At 41.9% G+C, this 27,649-nt stretch overlaps 3 protein-coding genes across 3 annotated transcripts; 1 reads left to right on the top strand and 2 right to left on the bottom strand.

Annotated features, from left to right (window-relative positions):
- Positions 1–1,010: 1,010 nt before the first annotated feature.
- Positions 1,011–3,769, bottom strand: LOC311141993 (rhomboid domain-containing protein 2-like). Its single transcript, XM_084177540.1, has 4 exons — positions 3,499–3,769; positions 2,526–2,930; positions 2,162–2,309; positions 1,011–1,914 (listed from the first exon to the last, which is right to left on the bottom strand). Exons 1-4 carry the CDS (start codon positions 3,683–3,685, stop codon positions 1,425–1,427), a joined length of 1,230 nt encoding a protein of 409 aa, XP_084033666.1. The 5' UTR covers positions 3,686–3,769; the 3' UTR covers positions 1,011–1,424.
- A 9,760-nt stretch (positions 3,770–13,529) lies between these two features.
- LOC311142023 (uncharacterized protein) lies at positions 13,530–15,673 on the top strand. Its single transcript, XM_084177569.1, has 3 exons — positions 13,530–14,425; positions 14,557–14,976; positions 15,409–15,673. The coding sequence occupies exons 1-3, from the start codon at positions 14,327–14,329 to the stop codon at positions 15,436–15,438; spliced, it is 549 nt and encodes a 182-aa protein (XP_084033695.1). The 5' UTR covers positions 13,530–14,326; the 3' UTR covers positions 15,439–15,673.
- Positions 15,674–20,177: 4,504 nt separating this feature from the next.
- Positions 20,178–22,936, bottom strand: LOC311142664 (rhomboid domain-containing protein 2-like). Its single transcript, XM_084178320.1, has 4 exons — positions 22,666–22,936; positions 21,693–22,097; positions 21,329–21,476; positions 20,178–21,081 (listed from the first exon to the last, which is right to left on the bottom strand). Exons 1-4 carry the CDS (start codon positions 22,850–22,852, stop codon positions 20,592–20,594), a joined length of 1,230 nt encoding a protein of 409 aa, XP_084034446.1. The 5' UTR covers positions 22,853–22,936; the 3' UTR covers positions 20,178–20,591.
- Between the last annotated feature and the right edge of the window lie 4,713 nt (positions 22,937–27,649).

Below are 27,649 nucleotides of genomic sequence, written 5' to 3'. Positions count from 1 at the left end.
ACGATGCATTGCAAAACAAACTGAATGTAATGGATCTAATTTAGTGGTGAGTGGATGCTATTTTGTATTTTATTCTAAGAACACAGATACCTTAAAAGAAAGGTAGGTGCGTGGATCAGAAAACCAAACAGTATCTGGTGTGACCACCATTTCCCTCAAGCAGCACGACACATATCCTTCGCATTGAGTGTATCAGGCTGTTGATTGTGGCCTGTGGAATGTTGTGTCACTCTTCAACAGCTGTGCGAAGTTGCTGTTCATTGCTTGCCCATATCATAACCCCACCGCCACCATTGGGCACTCTGCTGGTCCTGGGGTGGCGTGGTTACACGTGGTCTGCGGTTGTGAGGCCGGTTGGACGTACTGCCAAATTCTCTAAAACGACGTTGGAGTCTGCTTATGGTACAGAAATGAATTTTAAATTCTCTCGCAACATCTCTGGTGGACATTTCTGCAGTCAGCATGCCAATTGCACGCTTCCTCAAAACTTGAGACATATGTAGCATTGTGTTGTGTGACAAAACTGCACATTTTAGAGTGGCTCTTTTATTGTCCCCAGCACAAGAAGCACCTGTGTAATGATCAAGCTGTTTAATCAGCTTCTTGATATGCTACACCTGTCAGGTGGATGGATTATCTTGGCAAAGGACAAATGCTCACTAACAGAGATTTAAACAAATTTGTATACAAAATTAGAGAAAGAAGCTTTTTGTACGTTTGGAAAATTTCTGGGATCTTTTATTTCAGCTCATGAAACATGGGACCAACACTTTACATGTTGCATTTATATTTTGTTAAGTGTAGTTAAGGGGGAAAAACTGATAATACATTAGTGTGATAAAAATGTTTAGTTTGAACTAAAAACTGTTCTGGTTTACTAAGGGTTTTGAAAAACGTTGTTTTAATCTAGGTTGTATAAATCAAGAGTACCAAGAGATTTGTCTACCGTATGTGTAAAAAAACACAAAGTACAAAACACACAAGCCAAAAGGAGTGGTCTTACAATCAACTGACAAGCAAACCCTTTATTGCATTGATTTGACCTTGAACATTCAGAGCCTGCTTGTATATTAAAACCAAAAACATCAGTGAAGAAAAAGTGGACCTTCAAGTACTGCCTCAAAACACTTGTCCAAGCATATTACATCTCAATGTATAACATGAGACAGAAAACACATTGAATGACAACTATGGGCTCGATTAAATCCGTATCGCCGTAGTTCAGAGCTATAGCGGCTTATAACCACACTGACATTTGTATTTTTTTAATGTTATTAGTTATACCAAGAGTTGACGTTTTTACAAGGATTGTGATTGCTGAAAATAGCACGCTTGAAATGTAAATGTAATTTCCGGTCTTCGCGAACATTGCCTTTACATTTCAATCGAGCTATAGCGAGTTTTGCCGTTACGGATTGAAGTCATCAATCTGTCAGTGAAGACACAGGTGCTCCTGGGTGAACCATCACAGATTCTGGCAGTGACTCCGGCATCTTTGCTGTGAAACTCTGGGGGGCACTGACAGACACAGACAGTGGACTGAGGTGGGAATGTTGAGAATGTGGATGTTGAGCCACTGGAGCCCAGTGACTGCTGGTTTGAGAGGCAGATGCATGCCCATGACTGAGTCCATGGCCGAAGCTGTGTTCGTGACTATGTCCATAACCTTGGCTGTGGCTGCAGCTGTGTCCATGTTCGTGACTATGTCCGTGACTTGGCCCAAAGCTATGCTTGAGGCCATATCCATGGTTGTGTCCGTAATAACCTGAGAGCTGAACAGGGCTCCCCTGTGTATAGTAGGAGTGGGCCCAGCCTTCAAATGTCTTTGGTGTGGTCTCGGTAGCCTGTAGGTTGGAGGTAAAGGACACTGGAGCGTAGGCTTGGACTGGGTAGGAGCCTGGGGTTGGAATGATTCTGCAATCAATGAGAACGTGGACAGAATTCAGAGAGCCTATCTATACCAGTAATTCTCTATCTAATCATGGGGGACCACTAGGTGCCTATTGTACAGTATTCAATTACAGCTGAGGATCATCAATTATAACTGCACCTCATTATACTGTAGTACATTATGTGCTCTGGCTTGCACACAGCAATTGTTATTTAATGACCTCTTGTCTTGTCTGATAAATGATATGTCTGGTGCTTTCTTAGTACTCACGGTGGGTGGACCGTCTTCCTTCTCTCCTCTGTTGATGCAGGGACATACAGGACACCAATGTTCCTCAGCAGCCTGAAAGGCATCTTCTTGTCCAGCACTGATGCCCTGGCATCGGACATGTCCAGAAGTGAGAGCCAGCCCTTTCCGTCTGTTTCACCAGTGCAAGTTAAGGAGAATGTGTGACGCAGTGATGCAATATTTTTTCTAAACAAACATGCCATAATGTTCAGCAGCAGGATTCATATACAACACCTATAACCTATTACCACTTAACTACACTACTAAGCACACTTATAAAGCTGTGACATACTGCAGAGGAGTGTATCAGTTATTTTGAACCACAATGAGGTTGGAGTAAGGATACAGATCCCCCCTGCGATGATGGCGATGGCATTGCAAAGGAAGACAGTGTGTGGGACCAAAAGTGTTATGATGAACAGAAACAGCCAGGGCAGGGCTAACATGGGTACAGTGACCCCGAAAAGAAAGCCCTTAACCATACGGGAGTGCACTGTGGCCATACCCATAAGGGAGAGGGACACTGGAATGAACCCCTCCACCTGGTTCTGGGCAGATGCACCAAACAGTAGCAGACCCAGTATGGTGTACAACACCCCTGTGCTGATAGAGAGCAGCAGAAACATGAGGAGGAACCGAACAGTGCCCACACTCTTCTCAATGCCTCCACAGAGGGGCACCAGAACCCCAATACTGAGGAGTAGCTGGGTCACTGTCTTGTGGTGGAAGGAGTATGTGATGAGCTTGTGCACTGCAAAGGAAGAGGAAAGGATTAAAACATAAATTATAGGGTTGACAGACATAAGCTACACTGGTGTGTTGTGCTGTAGCCTACTGCTGTAGCCTACTGGCACCATCTGTTACATTAGCTATAAGTTTTAATAATAATAATAATGTGGTCCTCTGTAGCTCAGCTGGTAGAGCACGGCGCTTGAAACGCCAAGGTAGTTGGTTCGATCCCCGGGACCACCCATACACAAAAAAATGTATGCACGCATGACTGTAAGTCGCTTTGGATAAAAGCGTCTGCTAAATGGCATATTATTATTATTATTATTATTATTATTATTATAATAATATGCCATTTAGCAGACGCTTTTATCCAAAGCGACTTACAGTCATGCGTGCATACATTTTTGTGTATGGGTGGTCCCGGGGATCGAACCCACTATCTTGGCGTTACAAGAGCCGTGCTCTACCAGCTGAGCTACAGAGGACCACCATTCTAGCAAGCTAGCTAACGTTACAACACTCTCATACAAAGTAGCTACTGAGCATATATAACTGTTGATTCACTCAGACCCTCCTAGCTAACTTACCATGCCCATTGCCAAAAACTGTCGTTCCAAGACTGAAGACATCCTCTGATAAACCGAAATATGTAGTGACAGTAAACAAAACAAATGATACTATAATGACAGCAACAATACCACTCGTGAGCCTGAACTCAGGAGTAAAACTCTTGAACCTCTGAACCATATGTTTTAAAATTATTCGGGATATCATTTTGATGACCAATGCATATTTGTCAAACTAGTACTTGGATAATCAAGCACAATAATCAATCAACTTTTCCTCCAATATTGCGCAACACTTTAGCCAGATTGTAGGTAGCTAGCTAGCTAGAGGTTCCCGCTAGATAACACAGCCACAAAGTACAAATAGGCTATATCGTAAAAATTAATGAAAACAAAAATAGGCTTTTTGGTCTTAATTTAAGGTTGGGCATAAGGTTAGCAGTGTGGTTAAGTTTAAAATCAGAGTTTAAGAAGATGAATTGTAGAAATAGGCGGGCAAGCTTGCTAAGCAAAAACAAATGTACTGGACTTCCGCATTTGGATTCGTCACAACCACAAAGTTGCTCAACTGTTGCTCAGATCATCAAGTGCTGCATTTGAAGACACTGCCACCTGCTGACATGTGCCTCAAATGTGATGATCAAAGAGTCCTCTACAGCCATTTCAGTTAGATAGCTAGATAGATTTTATTTGACAGTTATAAATTACGACCAGGGGGAGATACCACCAGTCCAGTCCCATACAAGCCTTTCCTGTGACGTATTATGCGCGCCCATAAAACTGTGACCTATTGTGACGTAACCAAGCATAAATTCACTACATAAACTGTGTTCAGCTTTGATATCATCAGTACAATCGCTTTCTTCAGTAAGGTTGTTTCAGGTGCATAGTCTGCCCTAGCTGACACTGTGCAGAGAATAAATACTACGATTGGAAACGGTTGGATAGACCCGTCCTTGGAGTTTAGAACGTCTGGTAGGCTCTTACATTCTTTGGTCCCAAATGGCACCCTGTAGTGTACTACTTTTGACCTGTGCCCATTGGGCTCAGGTCAAAATAAGTGCAATATATGGGCACTGGGGTGCCATTTGGGACATGCTTCATGCGTGTATGTGCCAGGATATGTTTTGTGCCAATCAATTGATGGAAATGTATCCCTCAGAAAGCAAGATGAATCATAATGATGAGAGAATCAAAAGAGCTTTAAGGCGCCGCCCTTATGTGGTAAATATCAAATATATATATATATTTAAAAAATCTTCTGTTTTTGTTATCACCTTTTAAATGGAGTGTTGTGTTGACAGTTGAATCCAGTGAGGGTGAACACCCCTGATTCTGTGATGTGGCCAACCGGCAAAGTGCGCAGAAGGCCAAGGCCTGTAAGTCAAATCTGACCTGAAAACAATAACACATAAACATTAGTTATGCTGCATGTACAAACTGCAGTTATCACAGTAAAAGCAAGTGCAGATATCCCTCCTTATCTAACCACATTTGAAATGGAATATTGTCTTGACAGTCTACATCAGTGCAGACCCCTCAGATCCACAAAAGGCCTGTATGTCACATTCAAATCAACCACATAACAGTAGCTACTTAAATTATTTATTGATAGCTACATCATTTATTTCCAAGTTATTTCCAAGGCCAAAATGAGCAAAAGAGTGTTACATTTTTTCTTTACTGTTCACAGCCAATCATTGTGAGCTGTGGGCAGGAACAGACATCTGGGGATGGATGGGACATCAATCCAGAGCCTCTTAGCCAGGTCAGACATCTCTGCTGTTCCCATAGAGACAGAACAGATAGATCAATCTGTTGATTCATATGGCCATTTTGGTTGGCTTGGTTGAATTGACAATCATTCATTAGAAATGCTAAAGAATGGGGCGGAGCTAGCATGTTGGAGTGAACGGCTGTGTGTGAGAGGCTCCCGCAACTTTTTTGCGAAATAATCTAACCTAACTTACTTTATTGCACTTGTTACAACAAACTTTTCTTACTAATACAATATTGTAACTTTCTATGTGAAAATGCCTAGTAATAAGCGACCAAAGGACAATAAATCCACATCAGAGGTCTACACCCCACCAAACAACGAGACAAACATGGCGGAAGGCACAGGTAACAACGTGACACTTACAGAACTTACCCGGGCTTTGGGAGAACTACGTGTTGCTATAGCGGAGGATCTTAAGGCTACTATTGCTGAACTGGACACTAAAATCGAGAGCACCATTCGAACGGTCGCTTCGCAGGGCCAGAGTATTGTGGACCTTGAGAAAGCTTCTGAATTCAACGCTGGTAGGATCGACGAGTTAGAGATGCTATGCACGTCATTGCAGGATAATGTGCAGAGGCTTTCTGTGAAAGTGGTCGACCTGGAGGGCAGATCCAGGCGGCATAACCTTTGCGTTGTGGGTCTGGCAGAAGGGGTGGAGGCGGGCTCTCGCCCCACCGACTTCTTCGCCAAGCTACTGAAGGATGCAATGGGACCGGATGTTTTGGCGTCGGATCCCCTAGTGGACCGTGCACATCGCGCCCTTGTCCCAGTGCCTGGACCGGGCCAGCGTCCTCGCCCAGTAATCATCTGTTGTCACAGTTTCAAGACCAAGGATCTTATCCTGCGCGAGGCTCGAATGAGGGGTAACCTGTTACATAAAGGGCACCCCTTTCGTGTCTATGAGGACTATGCGCCCGATGTGGCAAAGCACCGCGCTGGCTACAGAGATGTCATGACCAAACTCTACAAACTCCATCTTCACCCAGCCTTGCTCTTCCCTGCAAGACTAAGAATTACCCCGCCTTCCGGGGAGAAGATCTGGCTCTCCTCGGTTCTGGACGCAGAGAAGTTTGTCCGGGAATATACACCAATCCCCCGTACAGGTTAGAGTGCCTTGTCATTGTGTGTTAAGGTCTGCTCACGGACTCGAATCCATACCATACCATACCATAACGGGTGAAACCGTATTAAACGGTCTCAGCAAGGGCTACCGAACATGTAATACGATGAGCTGACCAATGGAGGGCGGTCAGAGCTCTCACTTAACGTTAATGTCACTTTCATTCCGACTGGGTTTAGAGCGATGCCTGTTTGGGAGGCCTTCCAGGTCGGATCATTGACACTTTCGGATGGATATACTTATATTCCCCCATTTTTGTTTTGTTTCGTTATTTATTTTTCAATTCTTACATTATTCCTGTGCGTACATATAATAATAATTATTTGTACTTTATTATTATTTTCTCTTAGCATTTTAGTATTATGTATGTGTATATTTTAAATTTGTATAGATTATTATTCTGGGGTATGCATGTTTGTGTATGTAGATGTGTGTGTATGGATGTATGTGTGTATGCGTGTGTATGTATCTGTATATATTTAAGAATATTTATTTTATATGTATATATTTTTTGGGGTGTGTGTATGTATGTGTGCGTGTATACGTGTGTATATGTGTGTGTGTGTGCGTATATATATATATATATATATACGTATGTGTGTGTGTGTATGTATGTAGGTATGCACATGTATGTATGTGTGTGTGTGGATGTGTATGTGTGCACATATGTATATATAAATCACTATTTTTTTAAATTATTTGAAAATAATGTATTATTATTATTATTATTATTTTTACATTTTTTAATTTTTTTACATTTTTATTTACTTTGTTATTTTTTTGATTGGGGGGTACGTTCAATTTATCAAAATCCTTGTTCCCTTCTCCTAACCCACAATATGTAACTGTCCTGCTGTCTATGTCGGTTACTGATGGTTTATGTTTAGACCGGTATTGCTTAGCAATAGAATCTTGTGATGATACATCTTGCTTATCTCAGGGATTGACCCAAGATTAACCTTAAGTGCGCAATATGTTTAAGTTGCAACTTATTCTGTTTAGGTTTATTAGATGCTAATTGAACACTTTAAGTGCGGGAGCCTCCTCAGTTCATATGTTAGTAGAAGTTCTAGGATAGCGAGAGGTGAGCGCATAGTTGGGATTTTATTTGTGTTTTACCTCTTGTTCGAGGGCGCGCCGTGCTTTTTTGGCATCGGCCAGACAATGTGTTTGTTATTTTTATTTTCATATTTATTTCTGTCCTATGTGTGTATGCCTGTTAAATGTGGGTTGATGGGGGGGGGGTAAAGGTTGGGGAAAGTAGGGGAACAGGGTGGAGAGTAAAGGTGCTTGCGGGGGGGGAGGGGTGGGTTGGATACTGCTCGGGTGTAGGTGCTACATATGCTGATCGTGATGGTTTGGTGCGCTTTCTTACCTTTTTAGTGAGTTACATGTTATGCAGGCCACCATAGGAACTACAAATGGGAGGAGGGCGGGACTTACATTCACTTCCTGGAATGTCAAGGGTTTAAACGAACCAATTAAGAGAGGCAGGGTCCTAGCCCACTTGAAAGCACTTTCGTCTGATATTATATTTTTGCAAGAAACCCATCTGAAAAACAAATCTCATAACAGACTTAAATGTAAGTGGGTGGGACAAGTGTATCACTCTAACTTCTCTGCCAAAACGAGAGGCACAGCGATTCTGGTACGGAAAGGAATTCCCTTTCTACATAAAACCACTATTGTGGATAAAGAGGGTCGTTATGTGATCGTAATAGGAGAGATCCATTCTACTTCTGTAACTCTACTAAATATCTATGGGCCAAACATTGATAACCCCTCTTTTTTCAAAAGAGTCCTTGCCCTGATTCCAGATATCTCCCATACTAATCTGGTCATTGGAGGGGACCTTAACTGTGTACTAGACCAATATTTGGATAGATCCTCTACCCGGCGAACCCCTACCTCCTATTCAAGCGAATTCTTGAATACCTACATAAAAAATTCTAACTTATTTGATATATGGAGGATCTCTAATCCTACGGGTAGGGAATACTCCTTTTACTCTCATGTTCACAATGTATATACTCGAATTGACTACTTTTTGGTTGATGCTAAACTACTCCCCTATACCTGTAATGTGAGATATCATGATATTATAATCTCTGACCACAGTCCACTCATCTTCTCCCTGAGATTGGGTGACATCGTACCAAACGAGAGGGTCTGGAGGTTGAATCCTCAGCTCCTCACAGAACCAACATTCTGTGAACATCTTAAAGACCAAATTACATTTTTCTTTGATACCAACGACAACACAGAGACTTCCCCAGCATTATTGTGGGAAACGCTGAAGGCTTATTTGAGAGGCTGTATCATCTCCTTTCAGACTGCCAGTAGGCAAAACAGAAAAAAATTGGTAGAACTGGAGGGACAAATTCACTTACTGGATAGGGAGAATGCTAGACATCCATCTATGGAGAAACATAAACAAATTATGTCTTTAAAATTTTAATACAATCAGATCCTCTCGGCTAAAATTGCTAAATCTTTTCTCTATGCCAAGCAAAAATATTTTGAGTTTGGTGACAAACCACACAAATTACTCGCCAGACAACTTCGAAAAAACGTGAGTGACCGAATGATTCACAAAGTTAAATCTGCATCTGGGGAATTACTCTCCTCCCCCAAAGACATCAATGACAGATTCCGTCAGTTTTATGAGACTCTATATACATCTAAAGCGGATCCTAATCCCTTAATTATGCATAACTTTTTGGAGGACTGTAATCTTCCTGCCCTGAACCAGGAAGACTCTAACTTCCTGAATAAGGAAATATCTCTTGAAGAAATTAGAGAAACAATTAAATCTCTAAAGAGTGGCAAGACCCCGGGCCCAGATGGATACCCTGGTGAATTCTATAAAACATTCAGCAACATGCTATCTCCCTACCTGCACAAAATGTTGGTTCGGGCCAATGAGGATGGAGCTCTCCCATCTACTTTGGATGAGGCGTTTATTACAGTTATACATAAGAAGGGTAAAGATCCGGAAGAGGTAGGGTCATACAGACCAATATCCCTCCTTAATACAGACCAAAAGATTTTAGCAAAAACTCTGGCTAACAGGCTTAGCACTTTAATTGGCAAATTGGTCCATTCGGACCAGACCGGCTTTATCCCTAATAGAAACTCATTCTTCAATCTCAGGCGCCTCTTCACATTATGTATTCTCAGAGGTTACCTAACGTGGACCTTGCCGTTATATCTCTTGACGCCGAAAAGGCCTTTGACCAAGTTGAGTGGCCCTATCTATTCAAGGTCCTACAGAAATTTAATATTGGAGATGGGTTCATAAATTGGATCCAGCTTTTATATAGGAACCCCTGTGCGAGAATACTCACTAACCAATCAATGTCGCCCCGATTTAACCTCCACAGAGGGACAAGGTAGGGTTGTGCGCTGTCGCCTATGCTCTTCGCCCTAATTATTGAACCTCTCGCTCAAGCGATCAGATCTCATTCAGCAATACACGGCTATAATACTAAAGATACTCTAAATAAGATTTCCCTATACGCAGATGATATTCTCCTCTATGTAACAGAACCCCACGCTAGTATTCCAGCTATTCTTGAGGTGATTAATTTGTTTGGTACCTTCTCGGGATATAGAATAAATTGGAACAAGAGGGAATTAATGCCCATACGGTTGCAAAACACCTCCTGGCTAGAACATCTTCCAGTTAAGTTATCTTCAGAAAAATGTATCTACCTTGGAATTGTAGTTACCAAACAATACTCCTTACTATTTAAAGAGAATTTCCCTTCTCTGATGCAAAATCTCAAGGCAAACAAACAGTTTTGGAGAACTCTCCCAATTTCTCTGCTCGGTAGAATTAATGCCATTAAAATGGTCTTCCTCCCACAACTGCTCTACCTATACCAGAACATCCCAGTATTCATACCTAAATCATTTCATAAACAACTGGACTCTATTATCAATCCTTTCATCTGGGATTATAAAACACACAGGATAGGTATAAAACACCTATGTAAATCCAAGATGGAAGGAGGATTGTCTCTCCCAAATTTTATATTTTACTATTGGGCCGCTAACCTCCGCGCTGTTACGTTTTTGCTGGATGACGCAACCCCGCCATCCAGCTGGCTTAACATGGAGCGGGAGGAGTGTCATCCCTTCTCTATTGGTGCCGTGATTTTGTCACCTGTTAATCTGGAGATGTCACTTTACCATAACAATCCTATTATACATAGCACAGTCCGAATCTGGAAGCAAATTAAAGTCCACTTTGAGCTTAGACCAATATCATTCATGCTCCCTGTTGCCAGGAATCCCTCCTTTGCCCCCTCTAACCTTGATAACACCTTTGAGCGATGGGGAGAGTTGGGGATAAGTACCATAGGGGATTTATATATAGGAGGGACCTTTGCTTCCTTTGAAGCGCTGAGGGAAACTTATAACCTTCCCAGAAGTAACTTTTTCAGATACCTACAAATTAGAGACTATGTTAGAAAACACCTCCCAACATTTGAGAATGCTAAACCTTCCATGTTTGACGGATGCATAAAAATATGCCCCACCTCAGACAAACTGATATCTCGTCTATATGACGCTTTTCAATCTGTTAGCGCACCCTCTACAGATGCCATTAAGGCAAAATGGGAGGAAGAACTAGGGACTGATATTTCGGTGGCAGACTGGGAGGATAGCTTGGAGTATATCCACACCTGCTCCATTAACTCCAGACATCGTCTCATACAATTTAAGGTATTACACAGATTACACTACTCCAAAACTAAACTGCATAGGATATTTCCTGATACATCCCCTATGTGTGATAAATGTCAGGCTGAGCAGGGTACACTACTCCACTGCTTTGCCCTATGCTCTAGTCTGTATGGTTATTGGTGTGGAATATTTGGGGTCCTCTCTGAAGTTCTGGAGACTTCAATAGACCCAGACCCGCTTCTGATAATCCTGGGAGTGTCCGATTCCCTAAACGGATTAACCAACTCCCAAAAACAACTCATCTCTTACAGTCTCATTTCGGCAAAAAAATTAATCTTGTTGTTTTGGAAAAGGAGGGAAGCGCCCTCTACCAAATTATGGCTCAGCGAAGTGGCAAAAACTGTACACTTAGAAAGAATTAGATATATTCTGAACAATAAATTATCAACATTTGATCAAATCTGGCAGCCTTTCCTCTCTTACCTGGACCAGTCGGTGCTGTGAATTTGTACTTTTTAACGCACTCTCAATTGTCATATTGTAATCTACCTTTGGGCAGCGTGTGCTGGCCCTGACACTCGAGCAGTCGGGAGGGGAATAGGGTGGAATAGGGGGGGGGTTACATATACCCTTTTTCTTTCTACCTGTCCCTGTTCTGTATGTCGTGTTTTGTAATATTTGTTTTGTGTCCAGAACTCTGGGTCTTGTTGTTCATGTCTGTTCTCTTATGTTTAGATAAGAACTGTACACATGTCTTTCATACCTATACACCATTCTTGTGTGTGTTCAATAAAAAAATATTTGAACAGAGAAATGCTAAAGAATCCTACAGTATGGAAAGTCTTTAGCCCCATCCCTAATGTTATGGGAGTTGCATTTATTGCATTTCAATACACTTGCATTTTCAATTACCCATAAATTACTCACTACTTGTACAACTATGTTGGATTGCCTAAATATTCAACATTTTCTTGACAGTCAATGCCAGTGTATTCTATGGCTGCCCTAAGTACATGCCTTTGTCTGTCTCCTCAGTCTGGAAGGGTGACTCGGCTGATGGATAGAAATGATGATGGGGTGATCTCATTCTCCAACTCTGATGACATCTCTATCTACTCCTTTACTGACTGTGAATCTGAGGTAAGACAGTTGTACACCATGTCTTTGTTGAGTGACATCACTGTAAGGAGAATAGTCTCTGACTAGTTGACTCTGATACCCAGTCTGATGATGAGGATCATGAAAGGAGGACACCACTGCTGAAAGTGAAGGATGAGGAGGATGGAAAGGTGACAAGGCTTAAAGTGAGGGATATAGTAGAGGACGACGATCTTTCTCTCCACTCCTTCGATGAGTCAGACTTTCTGGTATGTTCTGCAGCATGTATTTGAGTAACTCTTTGACTGAATGTGGAGAATGGACTATGACCAACTAGCTCTCTGACACACAGTGTGATAATGGCAATGATGCCTCTGCTGAGGACAGTCCAGGGCCTTCAAAGGAACCACTGAGAAAAGGGGCTTCACTGAAGGACCCTCGACTGGTAGGCTCTTACGTGTGTGTGTGTGTGTGTGTGTTAGTGGTGCGCGGGTCAGCTGTTTGTTCAACCGAACCCACCCGCAATTGCTAATAACCCATCCGCAACCGCCCGACTATATGTGATAAAGTGAAAATCTGAGGCCCGCACCTGACCCTAACCCGCAAATATAGAACACCGTCAGAACGATTTCTTAGCAGGGGGTGCAGGATTTTTTTGTGCCTAGTTTGGATATGTTTCTGCTTATAATTTCCAACATTTTGGTAGGCTATTTGTTAGTCAACTTGTCTATAATTAGATAGAAGACTAAATAAACCAAAAACTTTTAGGGATCAAGAAGAAAATGCAATAACTTAAGATCAAAAGGGAAACATTTTCTGTGCAAAATTTCCAAATGACATCAGTTTGACGGGTTGAAAACGACCAGACATGTTTCTGATAAGATTTCAGTTTGGCTTGGATGCACATTTTATGTGGTTGAAATATTATCAGCTTTTATGATGCTGATAAAGCAGTCCCTAGCTGCGCATTTGCATTCCCTCAAGATGCTGAAAGAAATCATATTTCTCCACTGCTGTTCCCGAGTCAAAATAAAGCCTACATTTGGTGTAGCCTATCATTTTACTGCAAGAAATGCTTAATTCTGCAGGAGTTAATATTAAGACTGTGAGAGGTTAAAGATCTACAGTCAGTGTCCAGATTTCAGTTTCCATCTAACCCATCTGAACAGTAGGCTGTTTGTTCCCTTGACGTGCCATAGGCCTATTTGAATCCCCCTCTTGTGACTGTCGAATTTCTATAGTGCCTCACAATCATCAAACATAACATAGGCACTGCCATCATCCTCTTTTAACACTTCACCAAATATTTTCCAAACATTACTTTTCTGGCCGTCCCTTCTTTATTTTCAACTTTCCATTTCGTAGCTTTTCTCTTATTGAATTAAAGCGTTTGGTGATTGGTGTGTAGTCTATCTGGCGCGCGTCAAGTTATGCCCTAAAGTTTAGGCTTACACACTAATGCCAAATAGCCTATAGATATAACTTGCACAATAATTATACATTTATGGATTTTTTAATGTATTGTTTTCTGTTTATTCAACAATATTTCATGACCCTAAATCCCCCGCCCTGTGGATATAACCGCAGGACTTCTGGTTATGAGTCAACCCGTGCATCACTAGTGTGTGTCACATCTCAATTGTTTGACCCGATGTCTGTACATATTATTGTGGCCAAACCCAACATCCCTCTCCCTGCCTCTGTGAGTGCCCTGAAGAAGGTGTCACGCCAGATGGAGGTGGTCCCTTCTGTCCGGCCCTGCAGGCAGCAGCTGGACAAGAAGACACAGTGGACCAACACCAATGAGGAGAGCCTGAGGAGAATTAAAGAAAACCTGGCCTCCATAGAGCTTGACCTGGAGGAAGGCCTGAAGACGGTCAATGACGGTCTGGACATCAACCAAGAGAGGCAGAAGAAGAATGAGGGATGCTTCAGAGCCTGGATTGAGAAGTGGATGGGGAGGAGGAAGGATGAAAGACTGAGGGATGAAGATGTGAATAGGGAAGACAATGGGAGGAGGGGCGAGGAGTTGAGGGCACTGATCCAAGTGATGAAGAGAAACTGCAGCAAAATGAGATCTTGAGGCAGTAGACCTGGACAGTTGGCTGAATGACTTGGAAAGGTTGAAAGTGGCTTTCAAGAAATGCACTGGAGAGATGGCCGAAATGGTAGAGAGCATGGCAGAAATGAAGACCAGCATAGCCAAGAACAGGCTCCTCAAGCTTGAAAAAAAGAAGTATGAAGTCCAGCGCTTTGTAAGTTACTCTTACTTATTGAGTGTAGTCATGTATCTAATGTATTTATAGATTAGTTATACAGTATATCTAGAGATTGTGTATAACATAGCACTGTCCTGACAGTTTGTTTGTTGTTTCTGGTATTACAGAGCCCAGGGAAAGTCTCTGGTCCTGTGCCTGGCCAGACTTGCCTTTCTCCTCTTGTGACCTCAGCACCCTGGACCCTGGCTGAAGCCCTACGGGCCCTGCCCTCTCCAGAGGATGTCCCAAAGCCTCTGACTCCTCCCAGCCCTGTCCCTGTCATTGTTGCTCCGCCTGCTGTGGAGTACTTACCATACCACCACAGCCCTCGCCTGGCCCCAATCACCAACCTGAGCGAGAACGGTAGGAAGCTGCTCCAGAAAATGTCAGGAGTGGCCCCACAGGTGAGAGGAAATACAGAAAGCCCTTGCCTGGCCCCCATCACCAATACAGGAAGCCCTCGCCTGGCCCCCATCACCAACCTGAGTGAGAACAGCAGGAAGCTGCTCCAGGAAATGGCGCAGAAAATGACAGGAGTGTACCCACAGGTGAGAGGAAACAGGAAGGGGATATTGGCCATATGTCCTACAGTATATCATAACTCTAGATATCGTAGCTCAAGAGTAGAAAATAGCCATAAGCTTATATTACTTTATCTCCTTGTCCAAAATATTCAGGAAGGGAAGGTCAAAAGGAAAAAGGGCAAGGCAAAAAAGCGAGTGAAGCAAGAGCAGGCTAGTAACATGAAGCAGGTGGAAAATGTTGGAGAAAGTAAGGAGGACAAGAAAGAGGAAAATAAGAGTCTGAGGAAGAGGTGAGGAAATAGAAGAAGGAGAAGTAGAACATAACAAGGGCATTTTTGAGATTTATAGAAATAGAATGAGGTAGAGAATTATAGAAATAGAATGAGGTAGCAGAGAAAGAGCAGCTATCTGATGTGTAAGTGAAAACTACTATTTATTGTCCTGTTTGATTGACAGGTTTCTCCAGTGGCTGCTGCCCAAACTTAGATGTTTGAATAAATAATGGCCATCTACTACTACAACACACACACACACAGATATTTTGAGTATTGCTTACTCCTCCAATACACACAGAAACTTAATTTCAGACACAGGAACTATGTTTAGAAAAATACACATATTGGTCTCGTTCTAATATTTTGAGACATGCACTATTCTTTAAAATAAAAAAACTACAAAAAATGTTTGAAATATGCATTTTCAATAAAGCTTTTGAAATTGCAATTATTTGTGTCAGACTGTTTTTTTGTTCTTCATTAATTACAGCAAGGGAACAATTATTGTAGTGACATTACATGACATGTTATGTACCAGTGGGTGTTTTATATTCTGCTGTCCTGCACTGGATCCCACTGTAGGTGGCAGTAGTGCACAAAATAGTTGGTTTGCTCACCAGAAACCCAACCAGGCAGAGAGACTATTGTTACCATGCAACGAGCAGATGCTTCAGTGCAGGGTTGCCATGTCCGCAGTTTTGCTAACATTTGGGCTACTTTGAAAACGATGTCGCGGGGGGTAAACATGGCATTTCTTCAAACAAAACATATTTTTCACTGTGACCTGCTGCTGACTACCAGGCAGTGAGCAGGCAGGTTGTTACTGAATGAGCAGTAGGAAGGGGGAGGGCCGTGTTCATTCAAAAATCATGTCAAACACTATTATTGCAACTTATTATGTGAGTTGTTAAGCATATTTTTACTCCTGAACTTATTTAGGCTTGCCATAACAAATGGGTTGAATACATATTGACTCAAGACATTTCAGCTTTTCATTTTTTATAGCTTTCTAAACATTTCTAAAAACATAATTCCACTTTGACATTATGGGGTGTTGTGTGTAGGTCAGTGACAGAAAATCTCAATTTATTCCATTTTAAATTCAGGCTGTAACACAACAAAATGTGGGTGTGAATACTTCCTGAAGGCACAGTACATGTACAAGCTTTGAGGGTTTTTTGAAAGAGAAAATCCATCATTATTGTGTGCCTACTGTAAATATGGCTGCCACTTGTCTTTTCCTAGGAATGCTCGGAACATGGCGCGGGATGTGCAGAATTCCTTCTATGACATCGTTGAGGAGGTGGGAGGTCTCACACACACACAGGCTGTGGCTTACATCAAGAAGCTGATGACCAAGGGCCGCTACTCTCAGGACGTGTGGAGCTAAGGAAGATTAAGTTAACGTTACAGCACACCCTCACAACCCCATATGTTAACCTATTTCTTTCGGGTGGAGGGTGAGTGGTAACGGAAAACAGTTTTAAACTGTTTTTGGAGGTAACGTGTCAGCACATAATCACTAAATGGAAAGACGTATGAATGAATGTTTGTTGTACTTATTGTCTTGTTGTGTAATCTTACTGACAGCATTTTGTAGAGACTCGTGCTGTGAGGTAGTGCAATTCATTCAAGATTGGTTGGGAATGGGCTCATACTCCAAATCGACCCCTAACCCCCAGGCCTTTCATGTACACTGAACAAAATATAAACGCAACATGTAAAGTGTTGGTCCCATGTTTCATGAGCTGAAATAAAAGATCCCAGACATTTTCCATCCACACAAAAAGCTTATTTCTCTCAAATTTTGTGCACGTGTAACCACGCCAGCCCAGGACCTCCACATCCGGCTCCTTCACCTGTGGGATCGTCTGAGACCAACCACCCGGACAGCTGATGAATCTGTGGGTTTGCACAACAGAATAATTTCTGCACAAACTGTCAGTAACCGTCTCAGGGAAGCTAATCTGCATGCTCGTCGTCCTCACCAGGGTCTTGACCTGACTGCAGTTTGGCGTCGTAACTGACTTCTGTGGGCAAATGCTCACCTTCGATAGCAACTGGCATGCTGGAGAAGTGTGCTCTTCACGGATGAATCCCGGTTTCAACTGTACCAGGTAGAAGTCAGCGTGTATGGCGCCATGTGGGCGAGCGGTTTGCTGATGTCAACATTGTGGACAGAGTGCCCCGTGGTGGTGGGGTTATGGTATGGACAGGCATAAGCTACGGACAATGAACACAATTGCATTTTAAATCGATGGCAATTTGAATGCACAGAGATACCGTGACGAGATCCTGAGGCCCATTGTCGTGCCATTCATCCGCCACCATCACCTCACGTTTCAGCACAATAATGCACGGCCCCATGTCACAAGGATCTGTTCACAATTTCTGGAAGCTGAAAATGTCCCAGTTCTTCCATGGCCTGCATACTCACCAGACATGTCACTGATTGAGCATGTTTGGGATGCTCTGGATTGACGTGTACGACAGCGTGTTCCATATCTGAATTCCCAGTCATGTGAAATCCATAGATTAGGGCCTAATTTATTCATTTCAATTGACTGATTTCCTTATATGAACTGTAACTCAGTAAAATCTTTGAAATAGTTGCATGTTGCGTTTATATTTTTGTTCAGTGTAGATTTGGTCCACGCGCTCCTTTTAAGGTTATGGAACATTTTGGAATAAACCAATAGATTTTTTTATAAAATAGAGTGCAGACCTTCATTGTTTCCCATCAGATTAGAAAAGTTGGAGATATTATACATTGAATGTTACACATCGTTTTTGTAAGTGAAACTAGGCGCAAACAGAGGTGATTATGATATGAAATATTGCCTCTGGACGTTTATCATGCTGTGAAGATCCCCACAAGGCGATAAAAAAAGTAATATATTGTAAATTAACTCCTGAAATGTCTACGGCATTGAAAGCATTCTATATTTGCATCTTTAAATGTATTTACAAGTTCAACATGGCTGCCTATTCAGATGCACGAAGGTTGTGTAAATACAGAGAGCAGTGCAAGATTAGTCAAATATGCATACTAGTAGCACATTCATATTGTACCATGTACTGTACAATTCCTACATTTAAATTGCAGTAACTGTTTAGTCATTGAGCCTTGTTCTTCATCGGTTCATTAAACGAAAAGGTTGTAGATTAAATGGTGGTTTACTGTAAAAATGCCCAGGTGTTTTTTTCTCATGCTCTCCCACTGTAAGGCTTAGTACCGACTAGTTATGTTTAGCTGGACACTACCACGGCATTTAGGCAATGCAATATGTGTTGTATTGTATGTGCACTTGCAGTACAACATGAATACATCTATTAACTGTCATTTATTGACTGTCATTTATGTGTGTTCTGATAATCACTAATTCTGGGATATGTATATGTATGAACTTTATCTAGTTTTATTTTCTTATGCTGATGGTTGAAAGCCTAAATACAAAATATTTACTTCAATTTTCTGAGGTTCTGTAACCGTATGAAATAGAATCAAGTGGATGATATACGGGTGATGTTCAGCAGTCTATCATTTTAGCACGTCATTTTGTGTTTCTTTTAATAGAGAAACCCTCAACTATTGTAGTGATACAGAATCAAATATGGTATGGTACATGTTGTCATTTAAATAAGAAATGTGCCTTTTTAAAATTGACCTGTGTTACATGACTCTTACCACTTGATCCAGTTTTATATGCAAAATAGCTATTTGTATATAAACAGTAACTTTAAAGCATGCATTTGTAAAGAAATAATAAATGGAGATCATTGATTTGCTTTATTTAGTCTTGGTTGTCATTTATGGCTTCTCTTTACTGTGCACGACTAGTTAATTTTCCAAAGATTACATCATAATCTGCCCTTGTAGCCCACACTCTTGATCACCTCACCCACTTGTCCCCTGCTTCTGAATTTCCAAAATTTTTGAACGATGCATTGCAAAACAAACTGAATGTAATGGATCTAATTTAGTGGTGAGTGGATGCTATTTTGTATTTTATTCTAAGAACACAGATACCTTAAAAGAAAGGTAGGTGCGTGGATCAGAAAACCAAACAGTATCTGGTGTGACCACCATTTCCCTCAAGCAGCACGACACATATCCTTCGCATTGAGTTGATCAGGCTGTTGATTGTGGCCTGTGGAATGTTGTGCCACTCTTCAACAGCTGTGCGAAGTTGCTGTTCATTGCTTGCCCATATCATAACCCCACCGCCACCATTGGGCACTCTGCTGGTCCTGGGGTGGCGTGGTTACACGTGGTCTGCGGTTGTGAGGCCGGTTGGACGTACTGCCAAATTCTCTAAAACGACGTTGGAGTCTGCTTATGGTACAGAAATGAATTTTAAATTCTCTCGCAACATCTCTGGTGGACATTTCTGCAGTCAGCATGCCAATTGCACGCTTCCTCAAAACTTGAGACATATGTAGCATTGTGTTGTGTGACAAAACTGCACATTTTAGAGTGGCTCTTTTATTGTCCCCAGCACAAGAAGCACCTGTGTAATGATCAAGCTGTTTAATCAGCTTCTTGATATGCTACACCTGTCAGGTGGATGGATTATCTTGGCAAAGGACAAATGCTCACTAACAGAGATTTAAACAAAGTTGTATACAAAATTAGAGAAATAAGCTTTTTGTACGTTTGGAAAATTTCTGGGATCTTTTATTTCAGCTCATGAAACATGGGACCAACACTTTACATGTTGCATTTATATTTTGTTAAGTGTAGTTAAGGGGGAAAAACTGATAATACATTAGTGTGATAAAAATGTTTAGTTTGAACTAAAAACTGTTCTGGTTTACTAAGGGTTTTGAAAAACGTTGTTTTAATCTAGGTTGTATAAATCAAGAGTACCAAGAGATTTGTCTACCGTATGTGTAAAAAAACACAAAGTACAAAACACACAAGCCAAAAGGAGTGGTCTTACAATCAACTGACAAGCAAACCCTTTATTGCATTGATTTGACCTTGAACATTCAGAGCCTGCTTGTATATTAAAACCAAAAACATCAGTGAAGAAAAAGTGGACCTTCAAGTACTGCCTCAAAACACTTGTCCAAGCATATTACATCTCAATGTATAACATGAGACAGAAAACACATTGAATGACAACTATGGGCTCGATTAAATCCGTATCGCCGTAGTTCAGAGCTATAGCGGCTTATAACCACACTGACATTTGTATTTTTTAAATGTTATTAGTTATACCAAGAGTTGACGTTTTTACAAGGATTGTGATTGCTGAAAATAGCACGCTTGAAATGTAAATGTAATTTCCGGTCTTCGCGAACATTGCCTTTACATTTCAATCGAGCTATAGCGAGTTTTGCCGTTACGGATTGAAGTCATCAATCTGTCAGTGAAGACACAGGTGCTCCTGGGTGAACCATCACAGATTCTGGCAGTGACTCCGGCATCTTTGCTGTGAAACTCTGGGGGGCACTGACAGACACAGACAGTGGACTGAGGTGGGAATGTTGAGAATGTGGATGTTGAGCCACTGGAGCCCAGTGACTGCTGGTTTGAGAGGCAGATGCATGCCCATGACTGAGTCCATGGCCGAAGCTGTGTTCGTGACTATGTCCATAACCTTGGCTGTGGCTGCAGCTGTGTCCATGTTCGTGACTATGTCCGTGACTTGGCCCAAAGCTATGCTTGAGGCCATATCCATGGTTGTGTCCGTAATAACCTGAGAGCTGAACAGGGCTCCCCTGTGTATAGTAGGAGTGGGCCCAGCCTTCAAATGTCTTTGGTGTGGTCTCGGTAGCCTGTAGGTTGGAGGTAAAGGACACTGGAGCGTAGGCTTGGACTGGGTAGGAGCCTGGGGTTGGAATGATTCTGCAATCAATGAGAACGTGGACAGAATTCAGAGAGCCTATCTATACCAGTAATTCTCTATCTAATCATGGGGGACCACTAGGTGCCTATTGTACAGTATTCAATTACAGCTGAGGATCATCAATTATAACTGCACCTCATTATACTGTAGTACATTATGTGCTCTGGCTTGCACACAGCAATTGTTATTTAATGACCTCTTGTCTTGTCTGATAAATGATATGTCTGGTGCTTTCTTAGTACTCACGGTGGGTGGACCGTCTTCCTTCTCTCCTCTGTTGATGCAGGGACATACAGGACACCAATGTTCCTCAGCAGCCTGAAAGGCATCTTCTTGTCCAGCACTGATGCCCTGGCATCGGACATGTCCAGAAGTGAGAGCCAGCCCTTTCCGTCTGTTTCACCAGTGCAAGTTAAGGAGAATGTGTGACGCAGTGATGCAATATTTTTTCTAAACAAACATGCCATAATGTTCAGCAGCAGGATTCATATACAACACCTATAACCTATTACCACTTAACTACACTACTAAGCACACTTATAAAGCTGTGACATACTGCAGAGGAGTGTATCAGTTATTTTGAACCACAATGAGGTTGGAGTAAGGATACAGATCCCCCCTGCGATGATGGCGATGGCATTGCAAAGGAAGACAGTGTGTGGGACCAAAAGTGTTATGATGAACAGAAACAGCCAGGGCAGGGCTAACATGGGTACAGTGACCCCGAAAAGAAAGCCCTTAACCATACGGGAGTGCACTGTGGCCATACCCATAAGGGAGAGGGACACTGGAATGAACCCCTCCACCTGGTCCTGGGCAGATGCACCAAACAGTAGCAGACCCAGTATGGTGTACAACACCCCTGTGCTGATAGAGAGCAGCAGAAACATGAGGAGGAACCGAACAGTGCCCACACTCTTCTCAATGCCTCCACAGAGGGGCACCAGAACCCCAATACTGAGGAGTAGCTGGGTCACTGTCTTGTGGTGGAAGGAGTATGTGATGAGCTTGTGCACTGCAAAGGAAGAGGAAAGGATTAAAACATAAATGATAGGGTTGACAGACATAAGCTACACTGGTGTGTTGTGCTGTAGCCTACTGCTGTAGCCTACTGGCACCATCTGTTACATTAGCTATAAGTTTTAATAATAATAATAATGTGGTCCTCTGTAGCTCAGCTGGTAGAGCACGGCGCTTGAAACGCCAAGGTAGTTGGTTCGATCCCCGGGACCACCCATACACAAAAAAATGTATGCACGCATGACTGTAAGTCGCTTTGGGTAAAAGCGTCTGCTAAATGGCATATTATTATTATTATTATTATTATTATTATTATAATAATATGCCATTTAGCAGACGCTTTTATCCAAAGTGACTTACAGTCATGCGTGCATACATTTTTGTGTATGGGTGGTCCCGGGGATCGAACCCACTATCTTGGCGTTACAAGAGCCGTGCTCTACCAGCTGAGCTACAGAGGACCACCATTCTAGCAAGCTAGCTAACGTTACAACACTCTCATACAAAGTAGCTACTGAGCATATATAACTGTTGATTCACTCAGACCCTCCTAGCTAACTTACCATGCCCATTGCCAAAAACTGTCGTTCCAAGACTGAAGACATCCTCTGATAAACCGAAATATGTAGTGACAGTAAACAAAACAAATGATACTATAATGACAGCAACAATCCCACTCGTGAGCCTGAACTCAGGAGTAAAACTCTTGAACCTCTGAACCATATGTTTTAAAATTATTCGGGATATCATTTTGATGACCAATGCATATTTGTCAAACTAGTACTTGGATAATCAAGCACAATAATCAATCAACTTTTCCTCCAATATTGCGCAACACTTTAGCCAGATTGTAGGTAGCTAGCTAGCTAGAGGTTCCCACTAGATAACACAGCCACAAAGTACAAATAGGCTATATCGTAAAAATTAATGAAAACAAAAATAGGCTTTTTGGTCTTAATTTAAGGTTGGGCATAAGGTTAGCAGTGTGGTTAAGTTTAAAATCAGAGTTTAAGAAGATGAATTGTAGAAATAGGCGGGCAAGCTTGCTAAGCAAAAACAAATGTACTGGACTTCCGCATTTGGATTCGTCACAACCACAAAGTTGCTCAACTGTTGCTCAGATCATCAAGTGCTGCATTTGAAGACACTGCCACCTGCTGACATGTGCCTCAAATGTGATGATCAAAGAGTCCTCTACAGCCATTTCAGTTAGATAGCTAGATAGATTTTATTTGACAGTTATAAATTACGACCAGGGGGAGATACCACCAGTCCAGTCCCATACAAGCCTTTCCTGTGACGTATTATGCGCGCCCATAAAACTGTGACCTATTGTGACGTAACCAAGCATAAATTCACTACATAAACTGTGTTCAGCTTTGATATCATCAGTACAATCGCTTTCTTCAGTCAGGTTGTTTCAGGTGCATAGTCTGCCCTAGCTGACACTGTGCAGAGAATAAATACTACGATTGGAAACGGTTGGATAGACCCGTCCTTGGAGTTTAGAACGTCTGGTAGGCTCTTACATTCTTTGGTCCCAAATGGCACCCTGTAGTGTACTACTTTTGACCTGTGCCCATTGGGCTCAGGTCAAAATAAGTGCAATATATGGGCACTGGGGTGCCATTTGGGACATGCCCTTTATGCGTGTATGTGCCAGGATATGTTTTGTGCCAATCAATTGATGGAAATGTATCCCTCAGAAAGCAAGATGAATCATAATGATGAGAGAATCAAAAGAGCTTTAAGGCGCCGCCCTTATGTGGTAAATATCAAATATATATATATATTTAAAAAATCTTCTGTTTTTGTTATCACCTTTTAAATGGAGTGTTGTGTTGACAGTTGAATCCAGTGAGGGTGAACACCCCTGATTCTGTGATGTGGCCAACCGGCAAAGTGCGCAGAAGGCCAAGGCCTGTAAGTCAAATCTGACCTGAAAACAATAACACATAAACATTAGTTATGCTGCATGTACAAACTGCAGTTATCACAGTAAAAGCAAGTGCAGATATCCCTCCTTATCTAACCACATTTGAAATGGAATATTGTCTTGACAGTCTACATCAGTGCAGACCCCTCAGATCCACAAAAGGCCTGTATGTCACATTCAAATCAACCACATAACAGTAGCTACTTAAATTATTTATTGATAGCTACATCATTTATTTCCAAGTTATTTCCAAGGCCAAAATGAGCAAAAGAGTGTTACATTTTTTCTTTACTGTTCACAGCCAATCATTGTGAGCTGTGGGCAGGAACAGACATCTGGGGATGGATGGGACATCAATCCAGAGCCTCTTAGCCAGGTCAGACATCTCTGCTGTTCCCATAGAGACAGAACAGATAGATCAATCTGTTGATTCATATGGCCATTTTGGTTGGCTTGGTTGAATTGACAATCATTCATTAGAAATGCTAAAGAATCCTACAGTATGGAAAGTCTTTAGCCCTATCCCTAATGTTATGGGAGTTGCATTTATTGCATTTCAATACACTTGCATTTTCAATTACCCATAAATTACTCACTACTTGTACAACTATGTTGGATTGCCTAAATATTCAACATTTTCTTGACAGTCAATGCCAGTGTATTCTATGGCTGCCCTAAGTACATGCCTTTGTCTGTCTCCTCAGTCTGGAAGGGTGACTCGGCTGATGGATAGAAATTATGATGGGGTGATCTCATCCTCCAACTCTGACATCTCTATCTACTCCTTCACTGACTGTGAATCTGAGGTAAGACAGTTGTACACCATGTCTTTGTTGAGTGACATCACTGTAAAGAGATTAGTCTCTGACTAGTTTACTCTGATACACAGTCTGATGATGAGGATCATGAAAGGAGGACACCACCGCTGAAAGTGAAGGATGAGGAGGATGGAAAGCTGACAAGGCTTAAAGTGAGGGATATGGTAGAGGACGACGATCTTTCTCTCCAATCCTTCGATGAGTCAGACTTTCTGGTATGTTCTGCAGCATGTATTTGAGTAACTCTTTGACTGAATGTGAAGAATGGACTATGACCAACTAGCTCTATGACACACAGCGTGATAATGGCAATGATGCCTCTGCTGAGGACAGTCCAGGGCCTTCAAAGGAACCACTGAGAAAAGGGGCTTCACTGAAGGACCCTCGACTGGTAGGCTCTTACGTGTGTGTGTGTGTGTGTGTTAGTGGTGCGCGGGCAGCTGTTTGTTCAACCGAACCCACCCGCAATTGCTAATAACCCAGCCGCAACCGCCCGACTATATGTGATAAAGTGAAAATCTGAGGCCCGCACCTGACCCTAACCCGCAAATATAGAACACCGTCAGAACGATTTCTTAGCAGGGGGTGCAGGATTTTTTTGTGCCTAATTTGGATATGTTTCTGCTTATAATTTCCAACATTTTGGTAGGCTATTTGTTAGTCAACTTGTCTATAATTAGAGAGAAGACTAAATAAACCAAAAACGTTTAGGGATCAAGAAGAAAATGCAATAACTCAAGAAAAAAAGGGAAACATTTTCTGTGCAAAATTTCCAAATGACATCAGTTTGACGGGTTGAAAACGACCAGACATGTTTCTGATAAGATTTCAGTTTGGCTTGGATGCACATTTTATGTGGTTGAAATATTATCAGCTTTTATGATGCTGATAAAGCAGTCCCTAGCTGCGCATTCGCATTCCCTCAAGATGCTGAAAGAAATCATATTTCTCCACTGCTGTTCCCGAGTCAAAATAAAGCCTACATTTGGTGTAGCCTATCATTTTACTGCAAGAAATGCTTAATTCTGCAGGAGTTAATATTAAGACTGTGAGAGGTTAAAGATCTACAGTCAGTGTCCAGATTTCAGTTTCCATTTAACCCATCTGAACAGTAGGCTGTTTGTTCCCTTGACGTGCCATAGGCCTATTTGAATCCCCCTCTTGTGACTGTCGAATTTCTATAGTGCCTCACAATCATCACACATAACATAGGCACTGCCATCATCCTCTTTTAACACTTCACCAAATATTTTCCAAACATTACTTTTCTGGCCGTCCCTTCTTTATTTTCAACTTTCCATTTCGTAGCTTTTCTCTTATTGAATTAAAGCGTTTGGTGATTGGTGTGTAGTCTATCTGGTGCGCGTCAAGTTATGCCCTAAAGTTTAGGCTTACGCACTAATGCCAAATAGCCTATAGATATAACTTGCACAATAATTATACATTTATGGATTTTTTAATGTATTGTTTTCTGTTTATTCAACAATATTTCATGACCCTAAATCCGCCGCCCTGTGGATATAACCGCGGGACTTCTGGTTATGAGTCAACCCGCGCATCACTAGTGTGTGTCACATCTCAATTGTTTGACCCTATGTCTGTACAGATTATTGTGGCCAAACCCAACATCCCTGTCATTGTTGCTCCGCATGCTGTGGAGTACTTACCATACCACCACAGCCCTCGCCTGGCCCCAATCACCAACCTGAGCGAGAACGGTAGGAAGCTGCTCCAGAAAATGTCAGGAGTGGCCCCACAGGTGAGAGGAAATACAGAAAGCCCTTGCCTGGCCCCCATCACCAATACAGGAAGCCCTCGCCTGGCCCCCATCACCAACCTGAGTGAGAACAGCAGGAAGCTGCTCCAGGAAACGGCGCAGAAAATGGCAGGAGTGTACCCACAGGTGAGAGGAAATACAGAAAGCCCTTGCCTGGCCCCCATCACCAATAAAGGAAGCCCTCGCCTGGCCCCCATCACCAACCTGAGTGAGAACAGCAGGAAGCTGCTCCAGGAAACGGCGCAGAAAATGGCAGGAGTGTACCCACAGGTGAGAGGAAACAGGAAGGGGATATTGGCCATATGTCCTACAGTATATCATAACTCTAGATATTGTAGCTCAAGAGTAGAAAATAGCCATAAGCTTATATTACTTTATCTCCTTGTCCACATTATTCAGGAAGGGAAGGTCAAAAGGAAAAAGGGCAAGGCAAAAAAGAGAGTGAAGCAAGAGCAGGCTAGTAACATGAAGCAGGTGGAAAATGTTGGAGAAAGTAAGGAGGACAAGAAAGAGGAAAAGAAGAGTCTGAGGAAGAGGTGAGGAAATAGAAGAAGGAGAAGTAGAACATAACAAGGGCATTTTTGAGATTTATAGAAATAGAATTAGGTAGAGAATTATAGAAATAGAATGAGGTAGCAGAGAAAGAGCAGCTATCTGATGTGTAAGTGAAAACTACTATTTATTCTCCTGTTTGATTGACAGGTTTCTCCAGTGGCTGCTGCCCAAACTTAGATGTTTGAATAAATAATGTCCATCTACTACTACAACACACACACACACAGATATTTTGAGTATTGCTTACTCCTCCAATACACACAGAAACTTAATTTCAGACACAGGAACTATGTTTAGAAAAATACACATATTGGTCTCGTTCTAATATTTTGAGACATGCACTATTCTTTAAAATAAAAAAACTACAAAAAATGTTTGAAATATGCATTTTCAATAAAGCTTTTGAAATTGCAATTATTTGTGTCAGACTGTTTTTTTGTTCTTCATTAATTACAGCAAGG

This window comes from Coregonus lavaretus (genome assembly GCF_964263955.1).
Source record: "Coregonus lavaretus genome assembly, chromosome: 15".
Taxonomy (NCBI): Eukaryota; Metazoa; Chordata; class Actinopteri; order Salmoniformes; family Salmonidae; genus Coregonus; species Coregonus lavaretus.
The sequence above is the reverse complement of the archived record's forward strand: the minus strand, read 5'-3'. Positions and strand labels throughout refer to the sequence as shown.

Coding starts and splice junctions, on each gene's coding strand:
- LOC311141993 (XM_084177540.1), bottom strand. CDS start 3,685: ATGATATCCCGAATAATTTTAAAACATATGGTTCAGAGGTTCAAGAGT. Junction 2,931..3,498: donor AGTTTTTGGCAATGGGCATG/GTAAGTTAGCTA, acceptor CTTCCTTTGCAG/TGCACAAGCTCATCACATAC. Junction 1,915..2,161: donor AGGAAGACGGTCCACCCACC/GTGAGTACTAAG, acceptor CATTGATTGCAG/AATCATTCCAACCCCAGGCT.
- LOC311142023 (XM_084177569.1), top strand. CDS start 14,327: ATGGCCGAAATGGTAGAGAGCATGGCAGAAATGAAGACCAGCATAGCC. Junction 14,426..14,556: donor AGTATGAAGTCCAGCGCTTT/GTAAGTTACTCT, acceptor CTGGTATTACAG/AGCCCAGGGAAAGTCTCTGG. Junction 14,977..15,408: donor TGACAGGAGTGTACCCACAG/GTGAGAGGAAAC, acceptor TTTGATTGACAG/GTTTCTCCAGTGGCTGCTGC.
- LOC311142664 (XM_084178320.1), bottom strand. CDS start 22,852: ATGATATCCCGAATAATTTTAAAACATATGGTTCAGAGGTTCAAGAGT. Junction 22,098..22,665: donor AGTTTTTGGCAATGGGCATG/GTAAGTTAGCTA, acceptor CTTCCTTTGCAG/TGCACAAGCTCATCACATAC. Junction 21,082..21,328: donor AGGAAGACGGTCCACCCACC/GTGAGTACTAAG, acceptor CATTGATTGCAG/AATCATTCCAACCCCAGGCT.